Here is an 18,014-nt window from a genome sequence, read left to right as displayed (position 1 = left end):
GATGCTGACGCCGCAGGCGGAGGATTAACCCACTGCTCCACAGTGCCGGCCCTGATTGATTTCAACAATTTGCCCCCACACCCACATACAACACATAGAGTACAGTTTGGGGAGAGAATTTGTAGTCGATTCTCATATTGCAATCCAATAGGGACAAAGGTCCTACCTGGGGATCAAGTGCGCAGTGACTACTGCTGTTCCTTTAACAATTAACACTCTTATTTATTTCATCAGTGATCATCCGAGGCTCTTACCATGGGCTGCAAGGCTATGGAGGCCTTTTGTGACCATAGACTCTATCGGCGTTTGGACACGGCCATAAACAAAGAGGATGTTCTCCTCTCCCTTCAGAGAAGAGTGTCTCCTTCTTTGATGACTCTTTCTTTCCTCTGAGGTCTCACAGAGATCCTCCGTGAAGGGTTTTTTTTCACAGCGTCTTGTCTTTCCATGCCTGAGATGCTCTTGCAGGCCTTTTAGCCCGACCAGGAAGCCTTATGGGTTGATTTTGAGGTCAAAGTGTTATGTAATGTGAAAGTCATTCTAGAAGTCTGCTGTGTGGACTGCTTCCCATGTTGGTCCTTCCTTCCTTTTTTAATTCTGTTATATTTACCGGGTACTTGATGTTATTTATGCCGTTCCTTTTAAACTTAGACCGGTCTATCTGTTACCTTTAACATTTAATATGATCATTGTAACAGAGAAGATGGTGTTTATACGACCGATTCTTAGGGGTTTGGAGCCCCATGATTAGTTCTTTAGGCTATACCCTGAGAGGTAAGTCTATATGCCTGTATGCAGAACTATACTGTTTAGTTTTAGACTACCTCTAACTATTTTTAAGTGTACATTTCAGTAGCATTAAGTACTTTCATCATGTGGAAATTTTGAAAGAATTCAAATGATTCTCTTTTTTTAAGAGTTAGAATCAACTATTTAAGTCATTATATTCTAATTGTACATTATTTCACTTATTGTAACTGTGATTTATTTTAATACTTTTTTCTATGCTTTAAAACGTCTTCATCCTGTGTAAAATTTTTAAAACTAATGGTTCAAAAATTTTTCTATAAATGGCCTAGAAAAATTTGGCTTGCTCTTGATTCCTATTATTTGTAGTAAGAAGTATGTCCTTGTTTGTGTTGCTAAGATTATACTCTGTTGAAATGGAAAATTGGAAAAAATACAGATTACTCGTTCATTTTATACTTATTTTTCTGATTTTTGAAATAGCTACATGACTTTTTAATTTTTTTCCCCCAGGGCACTTTTTTTTTTTTTTAATCGAGTCTGAATTCTGTTTGTTTCATTCTTTAGTTTCTGCAGTTGTACTCTAGAATGCCACCCATAGTTTTCCAATAAATACCTTAGGAAGACCTGACCTATGGGAATGTGGATACAAGCCTTATTCTCTGGTTATGTTATGTGTTCCCAGAAGGTACCAGAATTGATTCTGCTTATGCCTTGAGTTGAAGTGATCTGATGGACAGTAAGCCCTGTTGTTCTGTTCTTTCCAGGGCCCCAGACGGAGGAGATGATGTCTGTCATCATGCATTCTGTCCATAAAGTGAGGGTGAAAGCCCTAAAACGAGTACAGAGAAATATAGGTCCTTTTGAGATGAATATATGGGAACCAGCTGAAGAAGAAAAACCGGAAGAGACTGTAGGCTTTGACAGGTTTTCCCTGGGGACCAGCCTCAGCAGAAGCACACTTACAGAACTGGGTAGTTCTGTGGCTCAGAGTGATGCAGACACAGCAGAGACGTGCTCTGAAGCTTTGTCTATTGAAGGAAAAAACAGGATGCATTTTTCTCAGAGGTACGGTTGGGATCTGTGTCACAAGCATCTGCTTCCTTGGAAAAATAAATGTTCCCAAAATTTTTTATGTCACTGATGAGTTGATTTCTAGTCAAAACAACCCTCACTGATTGTGCTATAGGAATAACAATATGAGTGACAAGTGCTACTTGTCCTACTCTAAAGGATATTAGAGTACTGGCGCTGGCTGGGAGCATCTTTCTTATGGTCTCAGTTACTGTGATTCAAGCTGATTTTTTTCTTTATAATTTCAGTATCTGCAATGCAGTTTATCCTTCTTATGACTTAAAGACTAACCAAGGGCCAGTGCCGCGGCTCACTTGGCTAATCCTCTGCCTGCGACACCGGCACCCCGGGTTCTAGTCTGGATTGGGGCGCCGGATTCTGTCCTTGTTGCTCCTCTTTTTTTTTTTTTTTTAATTTTTGAGTGGACAGTGAGAGAGACAGAGAGAAAGGTCTTCCTTTTTGCCGTTGGTTCACTCTCCAATGGCCGCCGTGGCTGGCGCACCGCGCTGATCCGATGGCAGGAGCCAGGTGCTTATCCTGGTCTCCCATGGGGTGCAGGGCCATCCTCCACTGCACTCCCTGGCCACAGCAGAGAGCTTGCCTGGAAGAGGGGCAACCGGGACAGAATCCAGTGCCCCAACCGGGACTTGAACCTGGTGTGCCGGCGCCGCTAGGCTGAGGATTAGCCTAGTGAGCCATGGCACCGGCCTCTTGTTGCTCCTCTTCTAGTCCAGCTCTCTGCTGTGGCCCAGGAGGGCATCCAAGGATGGCCCAAGTGCTTGGGCCCTGCACCCGCATGGGAGACCGGGAGGAAGCACCTGGCTCCTGGCTTCAGATTGGCGCGCCGGCCGCAGTGTGCCAGCTGTGGCGGCCATTTGGGGAGTAAACCAATGGAAAGAAGACATCTCTCTCTCTCCCTCTCTCTCTCTCTCTCTGTGTGTGTGTGTGTGTGTGTGTCTGTCTCTCTCTCTCTCGCTAACTCTGCCTGTCAAAAAAAAAAGGACTAACCAAGAACAGTCTTCCTTGAGTAAAATTATCACATCTACTGCCAATATGTACTTAAATCATATCTAATAGTGTTTTAAATGCCGTTTTTGCTTCACAAAACAACTATGCTTAAATGTTAGCATGAGAAATACTCTGAAGATTGCTTATTGCGTGTTTTCAATAAGAAGAGATATGATGACTCCTGCCCAAGTTCCTAACACCCCTTCTCTTATTGAGGGAACTAAGGATCAGGAAACAACTTCAAAGTAATTGTGAATGGGAGTTAAGGTGCCTGCCCAGCAGGTTTCGTAATAGCTGAAAGTGATGAGAAGAAGTTCTCACCTTTATGTGTTAAAAAAAAAAAAGGGGAAGTCCTGCTTGTTGTACTTGGTATGAGGGGACCTGAAAGGACAACCCTAAAAGGAAAACCAGAACCCTAAATTAAGATGTGTATTATGGTTTCTGATTTTTATTTGTACATTTCTATTTGTATTCATAAATTCTCTATTAGAGTACTAATTTTTCCTTCTAGGAAAAAAAAATCATGTTCTCATATGGTGAAATTTCTGTGAACACATTTTGTATTTATTTGAAAGGCAGTGAGACAGAGAGGGAGAAGGGTACTTCTCAGTCACTGTTTGCTTCCTAAATCCCCACTACATCAGGGCTAGGCCCTGCAAAGCCAGGAGCCCAGAACTCAGTCTGGATCTCCCACGTGCTTGGCAGGAACCCAAGTGCTTGAACCATCACCTGGTGCCTCCACCATGCACTAGAAGGAAGCTCACTCGGAACCAGAGCCAGGACTCTAACCCAGGCACTCAAATAGATAAGGGCTGTAGGCATCCCAAGCACAGTTTAACCCCAGTACTGAACACTTGCCCTGTCAAGAAATTCTAATCTCTTATTTACAGATACCGTGTTGTGTTTTCTGACCTTTTAAAATGTTCCTCCCTTGAAAACACTTAGAGGTCATGTGGTCCAACCTCATTTGAATGATATAGTAAAGGCACAGAAACGATCCATGACTTAATCAGTAGAAAATTTTAATGACAATTCTAAGATCAGTGATAGTAATTAAATAATCTTTAATTGTGTCTTTTAATTTTTTTGCTATAGAAATGCCTCCAGTCACAGGAAATTAACATTGACTGGTAAGCCTGGTGATAAAAAGAAAACAAATGATCAGAAAGAAAACCCTAAAAGGAAAGAAGATCATGAAAAGTTACCACAAAATGCGCTTCCTATAATAGGTGTTTGGGAATTTGAACGTGATGATGATGAATATATTAAATTCCTTGATCTTTTCTTGAGTTATGTTCTTGAAAGAGACCTACTTAGTTCCAGGAATCCTAGCATTCCATTTCTCACCAGCTTTTCTGGACAACTTAGAGAACACGAACTGAATTCTTTACTTTTTGATGTACATACAACTTTAAAACGACGTCAGGGCAAAACCAAGAGCCAAAGTGTGTTTAGAGCTGGATCTTGCTTTGTTATTATTCCTGAGTGTCATGATTCTGAGAAATCGTCCTCGTTAAATGATGAAGGTGCCATCAATCTAGAAAACCAGGCACTTTCAACTTCAATACTGGGTAATCAAAGGATCAGGCCTTTTTTAGAGAACTCTTTAAATGAAGTCAGTAAAAATGAAAGGAAGAATGGATTATTTGGTTTAAAACAAAAGCCAATATACAGAATGCAAGCTGATAATCGAGAGAAACCTCAGATCCAGAGATCATCACACCTAGTTCAGGCTCCTGAGTCCACCAAAACTAAAAGATACCTTTTCAGAGCAATTCACTGTGGTGATATTAACCCTCAAGAAGACCTTCCTCTAGTGGTAGATGACACATTTGGCCGTATAGGAAGATTGCTGGAGTGGATGATAAGATGGTCTGACAGACGACTGCTCTGTGATTCTGGTATGACTGAGTCAGCCTGTGGGTACAACCCAGTAATTCGTGTAAGGACCTCTTCAGCAGCCATTCTTACTTCATTATGGCTTTTGGAGCAGCCTTATTTTGCTACATACAAGGCAAAAAAGGCCATTATTAAGGTAAGTACATCGATTACTTATGATATACAAATGAGTATAGTTTAGATTTTATTTTTTATCTGCTAAATTGGAAAACTAATGATAGTGTTCTTTATAATTTATGTCTTAATTTTTTTCAAGTGCTTCCTTTAATTCGTAAAATAACTAGAATGAAAGTGCTTTATGTTAAGTATTTTTTGTTTTTTTTTTTTGACAGAGTTAGAGAGAGAGAGAGAGAGAGAGAAAGGTCTTCCTTTTTCTGTTGGTTCACCCCACAAGTGGTCGCTACAGCTGGTGTGTTTTGTGGCCGGCGCACTGCGCTGATCCAAAACCAGGAGCCAGGTGCTTCCTCCTGGTCTCCCATGTGGGTGCAGGGTCCAAGGACCTGGGCCATCCTCCACTGCACTCCCGGGCCACAGCAGAGAGCTGGACTGGAAGAGGAGCAACCGGGACAGAATCTGGCACCCCAAGCAGGACTAGAAACCGGGTTGCCGGTGCCACAAGTGGAGGATTAGCCTAATGAGCCACGGCGCCGGCCCAAGTGTTGCAGTTTTTTAAATAGGCTTAATTCACTTTTTTTAAATACTAGAGATTTATTTATTTATTTATTGGTTTTTGTTTTTCTTTTGACAGGCAGAGTTAGAGAGAGAGAGAGATAGAATGGTCTTCCTTTTCCGTTGGTTCACCCCCCAAATGGGCGCTACGGCCGGCGTGCTGCGCTGATCCAAAGCCAGGAGCCAGGTGCTTCCTCCTGGTCTCCCATGTGAGTGCAGGGCCCAAGCACTTGGGCCATCCTCCACTGCCTTCCTGGGCCACAGGACTGGAAGAGGAGCATCAGGACAGAATTCCGGCGCCCCAACTGGGACTAGAACCCTGGGGGTGCCGGCGCTGCAGGCGGAGGATTAGCCAAGTGAGCTGCGGCGCCGGCCTATTTTTTGGTTTTAAAGCTTTTATTTCGAGAGGCCACTCCCATCTGCTGGCCCTGCCCACAAAGGCCCAAATGGGCAGAGGCTGGGTCAAAGCGGGAGGGAAATGTTTGTTCCCAGGTGGGTGGCATTAGCAGGAGGCTGGAAAGGAGAAGTAGCCACGAGGAACCTATACAAACCACTCAGCAGGCTTCCACTCTCAGCTTGTAGTTCTGTGCAGATCAGCTCATTGCGCTGAGGGAGTTCCACCAAGGAGTGGCTGGGCTTGATTCCCACCGCCTTTGAACAACTCAGCATCAGGCCAAGCTTTTGGATTCTAAACAGAAGCACCTGTGTGGGGCTTTGGGCTAGGATTGCTGAGCCACCCTCCTAGGACCTGGGAAAACACCTTTTGGGTTACTATGACCCCCACAGCACAGCAGCACGACAGGCCCCTTGCCCAACCCAAACCAGTCCAGACCTTGGAATTACTCAGTAAGCTCTGGGAGGCGCCCGCCCGGCACAGGCAGGGCCAGGGAGCTGCTGCTACCCCAGGGCATGCCGCTCAGCAGAGCAGCTGGCAAGGAGGTGGGATACCCCATTGAGGCTTCCTCTGCAGTGGAGAGATTTATTTATTTGAAAGGTAGAATTACAGGGAGACACAGGGAGAGAGATCTTCCATTCACTAGTTCACTCTCGAAATGCTGCAATGGGTGGAGCTGGGCCAATCTGAAGCCAGGAGCCAAGAACTTCTTCCAGGTCTCTCACATGGGTGCAGGGGCCCAAGGATTTGGGTCATCTTCCACTGCTTTCCCAGGTGCATTAGCAGGGAGCTGGACTGTAAGTGGAACAGCTGGGACTCGAACCGGCATCCGTATGGGAAGCTGACGCTATAGGTTGTGGCTTAACCCACTACACCACAGCGCCAGCCCCAACTTTAATTTATTCTTGTATAAAAATGGTACATCATAACACATATGGAACCCGGGTCCATACAGTCTGGTTTGGGTCTTCACCAGATGATGAGTGAATTCCTTACAGGGAGACTAGGTGAAGGTAGTCCCTTTCCAGAGGTTGGGGTTCAGGTGCTGTAGTCTTGGAGATGTTATCTAAAGTGGCCTTGATGAAGTTGTCCAAGGTGACAGTGCTGCCCATTGCTGAGGTTTAGCATTTGTCAGTACCAGCCATCAGCAGCAGCTTCTTGGGCACTGAGACCTCAGGGCCAGGACCTCAGTGGTGGAGAGGAGGTGGGTCACCACAGAGCCATGGTGGCCTGTCACCTTCAGGGGACAGTGTGGGACTTGCCAGTATTGTTCCTGGGGTATCCTCTTGTTTGCTGACGTTATTCCTGTGGCATGAGAACAGTGGAGAGGTCGGCCAGGAAGATGGCTCCTTGGATGGCAGTGGCTGCCTCCCTGGGCATCTAACACCCAGGCCAACATGGCCATTGTTCCCTGATGGTGACAAATGCCTCCAACCTGCTCCACTGGCCAGCATGATTCTGCTTTGGTACAGGCCTGGTCTTCAAAACTTTGTCCTTGAGGGATGCTCTTAGGAAAAAGTGAATGACCCCAGACTCCCTGATGGCATCTGGTCTTCATGTCATTGACCAGGCAGGCTGTCTTGGTTGTGGAGATCCACTGTTACCCCTTGTCTCTACGAGCCCTGCAGCCCTGGCTATGGATGCTGCTGCCGAAGCTTCCATGCTCTCATGGAAGGGGGCTCTGAGGCCTCTGGGTCATCTTGCTGCACTGGAGTTGTTCACTGTTTGTCATGTTCTTAGAGAAGAGGCTGTGAGGTTTTGAAGTTTTATGTGTTTCTATAAAAAATAAAAAGAGGAGGTAATTATAACTGATACTACCTTTATATTTTAGGTTTCAGGTTTGGGTTCAGAGGAAGAAGGAGTAGATAGCGATCCAATTTTTATTACTGGTGTCTCATCACATGCATTAAAGGATGTCTGTCTGTCTTGTACTTAGGCCGAAGAGGGTGGGTCACTAAACCAGGAGGGCAGATGTGTGTCAGTAGAGGAGCTGATGATATTTAGTAGCTGCTCTTTCTTTTCTGTAGTCAGTGGCAAGTGCCTTCATTCTAAAATAGTTCATTCTAGAAAAAAGAATGTGAATTTGGGGGCCAGCATTGTGCTGTAGTGGGTAAAGCTGCCATCTGCAATGCTGGTGTCCTATATGGGTTCATGTCCCAACTGTTTCCCTGATAATGGCTTGGAAAATAAGCAATGGAAGATGGTGCAAGTGTTTGGGTCTCTGCCACCCACATGGGAGACCTGGATGAAGCTCCTGGATTCAGCCTGGCCCAGCGCTAGCTGTTGCAGCCATCTGGAGTGTGAACCAGTGGGTAGAAGCTGTCTTCCCCTCTTTCTCTGTAACTTTGACTTTCAAATAAATACGTAAATCCTTTTTTAAGAAGTCAGGTTTTTTTTTTTTTTTTTTTTTTTTTTTTTCCTTTTTGATGCATTTTCTTTTTTGAGATCAGTGTCTGTTACCCTAAGGTAAATAGTGTACAGTTTACATGATACTGTGGTTTTTTTTTTTTTTTTCTTTTTTCTTTTTAAAGATTTATTTATTTGAGAGGCAGAGTTACAGACATATAGGGGGAGGCAGAGAGAAAGGTCTTCCATCTGCTAGTTCACTCCCCAAATGGTGATAATGGCTGGAACTGGGCTGATCTGAGGCCAGGAAGCAGGAGCTTCCTCCGGGTCTCCCATGTGGGTGCAGGGGCCCAAGGACTTGGGCCATCTTTCACTGCTTTCCTAGGCCATAGCATAGAACTGGATGGGAAGTGAAGCTGCTGGGACATGAACTGGCACCCATGTGGGATGCCGATACTTCTATTGCCTTTGTTTTGTGGCCTGAGAACAGTGATGACATCTTACAAATTCGTAAGGCTGATTTCTGGAATACTAGGTAGGGAGTCAGATTTTCTTTTTACAAATAAAGACTTGATAATTGCCTAGCAGTGAATATTGAGTTGAACAAATGTAGTAAATACTTGATAAAGGAATAAGAATCAGCAGAATTTCTGTAGAAAGTATGAATAATAAAATATGGTGAAAAATAAAGGGTTCGATAATGAACAATACTAAATACTATAAATGGTTTGTTTTAGGTGCTAGAGAATCATTCCACTGGGTCTCAGACTGGACCCGGTACTGAGAGGAAGCTTGAAACAGATGGTGGCTGTTCAGTTGCAGCAGCTCGAGGTGGCACTGAGCAAACAAATGATCAGAAGCAGTCTTGTCAAAGTATCTTGAAGTAAGTTGCTGATATAACCTCCTTTTCAATAGAAGATACCTGGTCTGGTATTGAATGCTTGAAAGTTAAAGGAATGAGCGTTAGCTAGCAGCAAGAAATGGCTTTCTGAGGTGCATCACCTGTTCATTATAAATATGTTTCTTCCCTATTGGTCAACCATGTATCATCTAAGAGAAGAGCTGAGTCTTCCCGAGAGATCCCTTTATTATATTAATTTATTTTCCTTTTTTTTTTTTTTTTTTTTTTTTGGACAGGCAGAGTTAGACAGTGAGAGAGAGAGACAGAGAGAAAGGTCTTCCTTTTCCGTTGGTTCATCCCCCAATGGCCGCTGCAGCTGGTGTGCTGTGGCCAGCACACCGCGCTGATCTGAAGCCGGGAGCCAGGTTCTTCTGGTCTCCCATGCGGGTGCAGGGCCCAAAGACCTGGGCCATCCTCCACTGTACTCCCGGGCCACAGCAGAGAGCTGGACAGGAAGAGGAGCGACCGGGACAGAATCCGGCGCCCTGACCGGGACTAGAACCCAGTGTGCCGGCGCTGCAGGCGGAGGATTAGCCTATTGAGCCGCGGTGCCGACCTATTTCCCATTTTTACAAGTAAAATAATACTAGAAGTAATATGTCTTTGAACACCTAGGCAAAAGCCCTAGGGCATGAAGATTCTTTTGTGAAATGGTAATTTTAAGTAAATTACACTTACAAATACTTTGAGTAAATAAAAATTAAAATTTTCAGACATCCGTTGAACAACCTTTTAAGCTCCTGCCATGTACCAGAAATGTTTTTTTCAAAAAAAAACTTTATGAAAACAAAGTTGCTTCTTTTTTTAAAAAGATGAATCTAATGAAAGCAAGTTATTTCTCCTAGAGTGAGTTGTAATTTTCATTGCTGCATTTTCATCAATAGAAATCTGACTGAAGCAGAAAACCCTGAAATAAAACAAACAAGTGATGAGTTTATTCCTATGACTCCTAACTCTGAAGAAGAACACGTATATATCAGTGAGGATGTATTAGGAGTGGAAGCATTTACACAAGAGGAAATGGATGTTCACTTATCAGACTATGAAGGTCAGTTCAGTTTATTAATTTGAAATTGATACATGGGGGCCGGCGCTGTGGTGTAGTGGGTAAAGCCTGCGGTGTCGGCATCCCATATGGGCACCGGTTCGAGACCTGGCTGCTCCACTTCTGATCCAACTCTCTGCTATACCCTGGGAAAGCAGTAGAAGATGGCCAAAGTCCTTGGGCACCTACACCCGTTGGGAAACCCGAAAGAAGCTCCTGGCTCTGGATCGGCACAGCTCCAGCCAGCCGTTGTGGCCAATTGGGGAGTAAACCGTGGATGGAGGACCTCTTTCTTTCTCTGCCTCTCCTTCTCTGTGTGTATAACTCTGACTTTCAAATAAATAAATAAATCTTAAAAAAAAAAAAAGAAATTGATACGTGATATTGTCTGAGATAATTTTATTTAGTCTTTTTTTTTTAAAGACTTATTTATTTATTTGAAAGTCAGAGTTACAGAGAGAGAGAGGGAGAGAGAGAGAGAGAGAGGTCTTCCATCTGATGGTTCACTCCCAGTTGGCCACAACGGCTGGTTAGAGCTGTGCCAATCCGAAGCCAAGATCCAGGATCTTCTTCCGGGTCTCCTACATGGGTGCAGGGGCCTGAGGACTTGGGCCATCTTCTACTGCTTTCCCAGGCCATAGCAGAGAGCTGGTTCAGAAGTGGAACAGCTGGGTCTCGAACCAGCGCCCATATGGGATGCCAGTGCTTCAGGCCAGGGTGTTAACCCGCTGCCACTTATTTAGTCTTATAGCCAATGTAGTTTGTTTGTATTAGCCTAAAACCAAATATTAGAGAATGGAGCATTTATGAAATATATAAATATTGAATATATTAACTTGTAACTTTTTAAAAAAATTTCATCTACTGGAAAGGCAGAACAACAGAATCAGAGCAAGCTTCCATCTGCTGGTTCACTCCCCAAATGCCCACAATAGTTAGGGCTGGGGCCAGGGCTGATCTGAGAACTCCATTTGAGTTTCCATTGTGGATAGTAGGGATCCAAGTCCTTGGGTCATCAGTCACTGCTTTTCCAGATACATTAATGAAGAACTGGATCAGTAGCAGAGTAGCTGGGACTTAAAATAGGCACTCCAGTGTGGCTTGTGAGTCTCTAAACTGACAGCTTAACCTACTGTGCCTCAGTGCCCACCCTGCACTGAGGAATAAAACCAGGAAAATCTAAAGTATTTGTATATTTGTGACTTTTTTTTTACAATTATTAGACATCTAATAATTTTAATAAAACCAGGAAAATCTAAAGTATTTTTATATTTGTGACTTTTTGTTTTTACAATTATTAGTCATCTTTTCCTGCTTATATGAGCATTATAGGTCTCTTAATTTCTGTGAACCTACTTTAAACTGTTCTCCTTGTTTGTCTTCCTTAAGATAGCAGCTGTGTGTCAGGGGTGGGCATGTGGCCTACCAGCTAAGATGCTGGTGAAGGCCCAGTGCTCGGGTCAGCAGTTAGGATACTGCTTGAGATACTCATATTCTGTATTGAATGCCTGTGCTCTACTCCTGACTCAGCTTTCGAGTCTAGCTTCCTGCTAATATGTGCCCTGGAAGGCAGCAGGTTATGACTGAAGTGTTTAGTTGCCTGCCATATCCGTGAGAGATCCAGATAGAGTTCCCGACTCCTGGCTTTGGCCTAGCCCAGCCCTGGATGTTGTGGGCACTTGGGGAGTGAACCTGGAAAGAAGGGGTGTGTGTGTGTGGGTGTGTGGGTGTGTGGGTGTGTGGGTGTCTTTTATCTTCTCTTTTCTTCTTTTCCCTCTCTCTGTTCTGTCTCTAATGCTCTGTGTTTCTAGTAGATGAAAATAGATAAACATTAAAAAACTTTTTTGGTGAGTGCTGTATTTGTCATTACACTATTTCTTACAATATTCCTTGAATATAAAAGTCAATAGATGATTTTTCAAATGATTGGTTTTCTCTTTCTATTTCTCTCTAGAAGATGCCAAAGAACCTGAAGGAAGTCTCAGAAATTCCAACATTGCCATTTGCGTGCCGAATTTGCCACAGAAATTAGAAGAAGTAAGGCAATAAATAATAAATGAAATTCTTCAGCCTTGAGGCTGGTGTTTGGTGATGGAGATGTTTGGGATGCCTGTCCCCTATCTCAGTGTCTGGGTTTAAGTCCATAGCTCCAGCTCTTGTTTCCAGCTTCCTGTTCTTGCAAATCTGGAGGCAGCAGTGATGGCTCACATTGCTGGGTCCCTGCTGCTCAAGTGGGAGATCCAGGTTGAGTTCCCAGCTGTGGCTTAGGGCTCCAGGCCCAGCTATTTTAGACATTTGGGAAGTGAAACAGCAGATGGAAGTGGTCTCTGTGTCTGCCTCTCAAACACTAAGTAATTTAACTTTTGTGTCTAATATTTAAATAATACCCAAATGTTTTATTCACTGTTAGAACATACATCAAAGCAAAACTACCTGTTATCTCTTAAACATAGACTATGGATTCTAGAATTGTGCAGCATTTATTTTTAAGATTTATTTATTTATTTATTTGAAAGTCAGAGTTAGAGAGAGAGAGAAGTCTTCCATCCACTGATTCACTCTCCAATTGGTTCTAGTCTTGGTTGGGGTGCCAGATTCTGTCCTGGTTGCTCCTCTTCCAGTCCAGCTCTCTGCTGTGGCCTGGGAAGGCAGGGGAGGATGGCCCAAGTGCTTGGGCCCTGCACCCGCATGGGGGACCAGGAAGAAGCTCCTGGCTTCAGATCGGCACAGCGCTGGCCATGGCGGCCATTTGGGGGTGAACCAACGGAAGGAAGACTTTTCTCTCTGTCTCTCTCTCACACTGTCTATAACTCTACCTGTCTAATAAAATAAAATTTAAAAAAAGAAACACAGGAGCTGAAACTTGAACCAAGAACTCCAGTATGGCATGTGGGTATCCCAAGTGGCATCTTAACCACTGTGCCAAACATCCACCCTCGTGCACTTTTTTTTTTCTTCTTTTAAATTGGATTTTTTTTTAGGATTTATTTGTTTATTTGGTAGGTAGACTTAGAGAAGGGGAGAGAGAGAGAGCGAGCGAGCGAGCTTTCATCCGCTGGTTCACTCCCCAGATGGCTACAGTAACTGATGCTGGGCCAGGCCAAAACCAGGAGCCAAGCTCCATGTCCGGCTCTCCCACGTGGGTGGCAGGGCCCAAGGACTTGGGCCATCTTCCACTGCTTTCCCAGGCTCATCAGCAGGGAGCTGGATCAGAAGTGGAGCAGCTGAGAATTGAAGTGGTGCCCTTATGGAATGCTGGCACTGCAGGCAGGCGCCACAGCAGAAGCCCTGTATTATTTTTTGAAAGCTATATTTCTCTAAAATTTCCAGGTGGGGCGTAGACATTTCCAATTATTATAACCGTTCTTTTCAAAAGGATTATTTTTCCTGATCTTACAGTTGTCTTCAAAGGATAGTTAATAATCATGTGGTGATGAGTGTGTGTCATCTGCAGTTTGTAGGTCTCCTCATGTCATCTTGTCTTTGTACGTTAGAATGTGCAGTGGTGGCTCAGGGAGATAGGCCAAAGACAGCGACGCGGTGTATGCATCTGGCCGGAGCAGGGCTTGGGGGTACTCCGTAGTGTGTGGTTTTCTCACTTGTGTTGAGACTGTTGTAACTTACTTTGGGCAGGTGGCTTCTGTGAAACTCAAAATATCCAAGACAGTAATATCTCTTTGCTTCACTCCTTTTGTTTTGGGTACCATTAATTTTAACAGCATTTCACAAAAGTGGCCCAGTTTCCAAGGGAAGAACCATTGGAAACAAATAAGGAGAACAAACCAGCTGAACTAGAAAGGTAAGGGGAAAGCATGTGGGCGGGGTTGTAAGCTCGTTTACCTCTTAATTTACTTTATAGTGGTATTGTGTTTTTAGGGAAATTTATAGCTGTGGTCAGTGATTTTGATGAATGTTATGCTTTTCCATCTTGGTCAAATGAAATAAACAGTAATACCCAGAATGCCTTTTGTTCTCCTATCATTGTCAGCTTTATCAAAATAAAAGACAATTGCAAATAGAACAAGTTTATTCTGCTGCTAATTACAGAACCACCTTTATACAATGATTCCATTTTTATTTTTGTTCATTTATGTTAAAAAGATTTTACTTATTCATTTGAAAAGCGGGATGATAAAGAGGGAGAGACAGAAAGATTTCTGTCCACTGATTACTCCAAGTGCCTGCAACAGTCAGCTCTGGGTTAGATTGAAGCCAGGAGCCAGAAACTCCATCCATGTCTCCCTCATAGGTGGCAGAGACTCACGTACTTGGGCCATCATCTGCTGCTTCCCAGGCACATCAGAAGGAAGGTGGATTGGAAACAGGATAGCTGGGACTCAAATTGACAATCAGATATGGGACTTGGGTATTATAGGTAGTGGTTAATGTGCTACACCATAGCGCCTGTCCATTTATTTATTTATTTGAAAGGCAGAATGACAGAAAAAGAGGTTTTCTGCAAGTTCACTCCCCAAGTGCCTGCCCACAGCCAATCCAGGGCCAGATTGAATCCGAAGCCAAGAACTCTATCTGGGTCTCATGTGGGTGGCAGGGTCCAAGTACTTGAGCCATCATTTGCTGTTTCCCAAGTGTGTTAGCAGAGAGCTGGGTTAGAATTGGAGTAGCCAGAACTTGAACCAGTGCTCTGCTATGTTATGCTGATGTCTCAAGCCGGGCCTTAATTCATTCAGTATACCACAACACCCACTCTGATTTCAGTTCTACTGAATCAGAGCCATTAGGAATCACATTACACATCTGCTTTCACTGTTGTGCTCTGATTGCTGCGTGCTGGCCATGAGGGCTGTGATGGATTTAGCATTTGCTGCCTCATTTACTGGCTTCAAAGAAAGGAAAGGCAGTTTTCTTGTGTTGCAGTTTCTTAATTTTTAGAATTTTAGGAGTTAAGAATTACCTTGGAGGCCAGTGCCGTGGCTTAACAGGCTAATCCTCTGCCTTGCGGCGCCGGCACACTGGGTTCTAGTTCAGGTTGGGGCGCTGGATTCTATCCCGGTTGCCCCTCTTCCAGGCCAGCTCTCTGCTATGGCCCGGGAAGACAGTGGAGGATGGCCCAAGTGCTTGGGCCCTGCACCCGCATGGGAGACCAGGAGAAGCACCTGGCTCCTGGCTTCAGATCAGTGAGATGCGCCGGCCGCAGCGGCCATTGGAAGGTGAACCAACGGCAAAAAGGTAGATCTTTCTCTCTGTGTCTCTCTCACTATCCACTCTGCCTGTCAAAAAAAAAAAAAAAAAGAATTACCTTGGATAAGAGAGGCAACATAATTTTCTATTGTTCTCAGTATACAATTTTGTTTAGTTTGATTGTGGATAGTTAACAGGAGACATTTAATGTCATTTGCCTTTTCGAGTAAAAGATATTTCTGTTCTTAAAAGCTAGTATTGGGGGGCTGGCACTGTGGTGCAGTGGGTTAACGCCCTGGCTTGAAGCACCGGCATCCCATATGGGCGCCGGTTCTAGTCCTGGCTGCTTCTCTTCTGATCCAGCTCTCTGCTATGGCCTGGGAAAGCAGTAGAAGATGGCCCAAGTCCTTGGGCCCCTGCACCCATGTGGGAGACCTGGAAGAAGCTTCTGGCTCCTGGCTTCAGATCAGCTTGGCTCTGGCCATTGTGGCCAATTGGAGAGTGAACCATAGGATGGAAGATCTCTCTCCATCTGCCTCTCCTCTCTGTGTAACTCTGACTTTCAAATAAATAAATCTTTAAAAACCAAAAACAAACAAACAAAGCTAGTCTTGGGGCCAGTGTTGTGGTATAGTAGCTAAAACCACTGCCTAAGCTGGCGCCGTGGCTTAACAGGCTAATCCTCTGCCTTGCGGTGCCGGCACACCGGGTTCTAGTCCTGGTCAGAGAACCGATCCTATCCCGGTTGCCCCTCTTCCAGGCCAGCTCTGTGCTGTGGCCAGGGAGTGCAGTGGAGGATGGCCCAAGTGCTTGGGCCCTGTACCCCATGGGAAGACCAGGATAAGCACCTGGCTCCTGCCATCAGAACAGCGTGGTGCGCCGGCCACAGCGCGCCTACCGCGGTGGCCATTGGAGGGTGAACCAACGGCAAAAAGGAAGACCTTTCTCTCTGTCTCCCTCTACTGTCCACTCTGCCTGTCAAAAAAAAAAAAAAAAATACACTGCCTATAATGCCAGCATTCCACATGGGCACGGGATCATGTCCTGTCTGCTCCACTTCAATCCAGCTCCCTGATAATGGCCTGGATAAAACAGCAGAAGATGACCCAGGTGTTTGCATTTTTGCCAACCACTTGGGAGATCTGGATGAAGCTCCTGGCTCCTGGCTTCAGTCTGGCTTCCCCTGGCTGTTGAAGCCATCTGGGGAGTGAACCAGCAAATGGAAAATCTCTTTTTCTCTCTCTGCCTGTAACTTTGACTTTCAAATAATAAAAAAAAAGCTAGTCTTTACAGTTCCAGGTTGTTTTTTTTTGTTTTGTTTTTGACAGGCAGAGTTAGAGGGAGAGAGGTTTTCCTTTTTTCCGTTGGATCACCCCTTAAATGGATGCTACGGCCGGCATGCTGCGCTGATCCGAAGCCAGGAGCCAGGTGCTTCCTCCTGGTCTCCCATGTGGGTGCAGGGCCCAAGCACTTGGGCCATCCTCTACTGCCTTCCCGGGCCACAGCAAAGAGCTGCACTGGAAGAGGAGCAACCAGGACAGAATCCGGCACCCTGACTGGGACTAGAACCCAGGGTACCAGCACTGCAGGCGGAGGATTAGCCTAGTTGAGCCACCGTGCCGGCTACAGTTTCAGTTTTGACAGTGGACTCTTCAGTATGCTGAGCAAATTGCCTGTCTTCCTCATAAGTGAGCCTGTGTCCCACTATCCTCTAAAGTTCTCTTTGTTTAGTCTTTGTTTAGATTCTATTGTTTTCATTGCTAAACAGTCAGCAGTGTTTCAGTTGTGTGTTAAGTCATTCAGACCTATTCTTAGCTTTCATTTGGATCTGTTACTAATTGCTATGGAGACAAATGTAAACAGATTGTAATTATGAGGTAAGCATTACACAGGAATGGAGGATGTTTAGACTTCAGATGGCTCAGTATTAGATTACCTAAGCCTTAGATAATGCAAAGAATATCTTGCTTCCTAATTACTTATTAACTTATTTGCAGCATGATCGAAGCCCTCTCAAACCCTGAACATGCCATTTCTCCATGTTTCAGTGCAGATACAAATTCAGAAATGTCTAGGTAAGACATTTTGCCTTCTGTATCACTTTGAAATAATCATGTTTTATGAATAAGAGAATGAAATGATGTCTACTATATCATTTCAAAATAATTACTAACTCTTTGGACAAAAAACTAAGAATAAGTGTAAGTAAGTGGAGCATTGAAAGGGCACCCCAGGCACACATCCTGATATTTTTGTGGTAATGCTCTTTTTTTTTTTTTCCAGATGAACAGCCTTACATTTAATCAATCAACATCAAATCACATTTCTCTGACACTTGAGGTCTTTTTTTTTTTTTTTTTTTCCAATATCTATTTATTTATTTGCCACACAGAGTCACAGAGAGGCAGAGGCAGAGAGGTCTTCCAAGTGCTGGTTTACTCCCTGGGATGGCCATAATGAATGGAGCTGCACCAATCCGAAGCCAGGAGCCAGGAGCTTCTTCTAGGTCTCCCACACAGGTGCAGGGGCCCAAGGACTTGGGTCGTCTTCCATTGCTCTGCCGGGCCATAGCAGAGAGCTGGATCGGAAGTGGAGTAGCTGGGACTTGAACCAGTGCCCATATGGAATGCCAGCACTGCAGGTGGAACTTTATTGGCTATGCCACAGTGCCAGCCCCCTAACACTTGTGTTTTAAAGACTTAAAGAGACTGTAAAAAAATGGCTAGACCAATTTTTTCCTGGGGAGGGGTGCAAAGTGCCCTTATGGGACTCCAGTGCTGCCAGCAGAG

The 18,014-nt window shown here is 44.5% G+C and overlaps 1 protein-coding gene across 7 annotated transcripts in view; it reads left to right on the top strand.

The window, feature by feature from the left end:
* Positions 1 to 18,014, top strand: part of CPLANE1 (ciliogenesis and planar polarity effector complex subunit 1) — a 137,380-nt gene that overhangs the window by 52,252 nt on the left and 67,114 nt on the right. For 6 of the 7 annotated variants that reach the window (XM_062212626.1, XM_062212627.1, XM_062212624.1 and 3 more), the window contains 7 exons: positions 1,515 to 1,815; positions 3,925 to 4,864; positions 8,875 to 9,020; positions 9,923 to 10,086; positions 12,038 to 12,120; positions 13,803 to 13,882; positions 17,223 to 17,300. In XM_062212626.1, coding sequence (XP_062068610.1) covers positions 1,515 to 1,815; positions 3,925 to 4,864; positions 8,875 to 9,020; positions 9,923 to 10,086; positions 12,038 to 12,120; positions 13,803 to 13,882; positions 17,223 to 17,300 — 1,792 coding nt within the window. The remainder of the gene's footprint in view (positions 1 to 1,514; positions 1,816 to 3,924; positions 4,865 to 8,874; positions 9,021 to 9,922; positions 10,087 to 12,037; positions 12,121 to 13,802; positions 13,883 to 17,222; positions 17,301 to 18,014) is intronic. The other variant, XM_062212623.1, reaches the window with a different exon arrangement.

This window comes from Lepus europaeus, chromosome 15, assembly GCF_033115175.1.
Source record: "Lepus europaeus isolate LE1 chromosome 15, mLepTim1.pri, whole genome shotgun sequence".
Taxonomy (NCBI): Eukaryota; Metazoa; Chordata; class Mammalia; order Lagomorpha; family Leporidae; genus Lepus; species Lepus europaeus.
The sequence above is the reverse complement of the archived record's forward strand: the minus strand, read 5'-3'. Positions and strand labels throughout refer to the sequence as shown.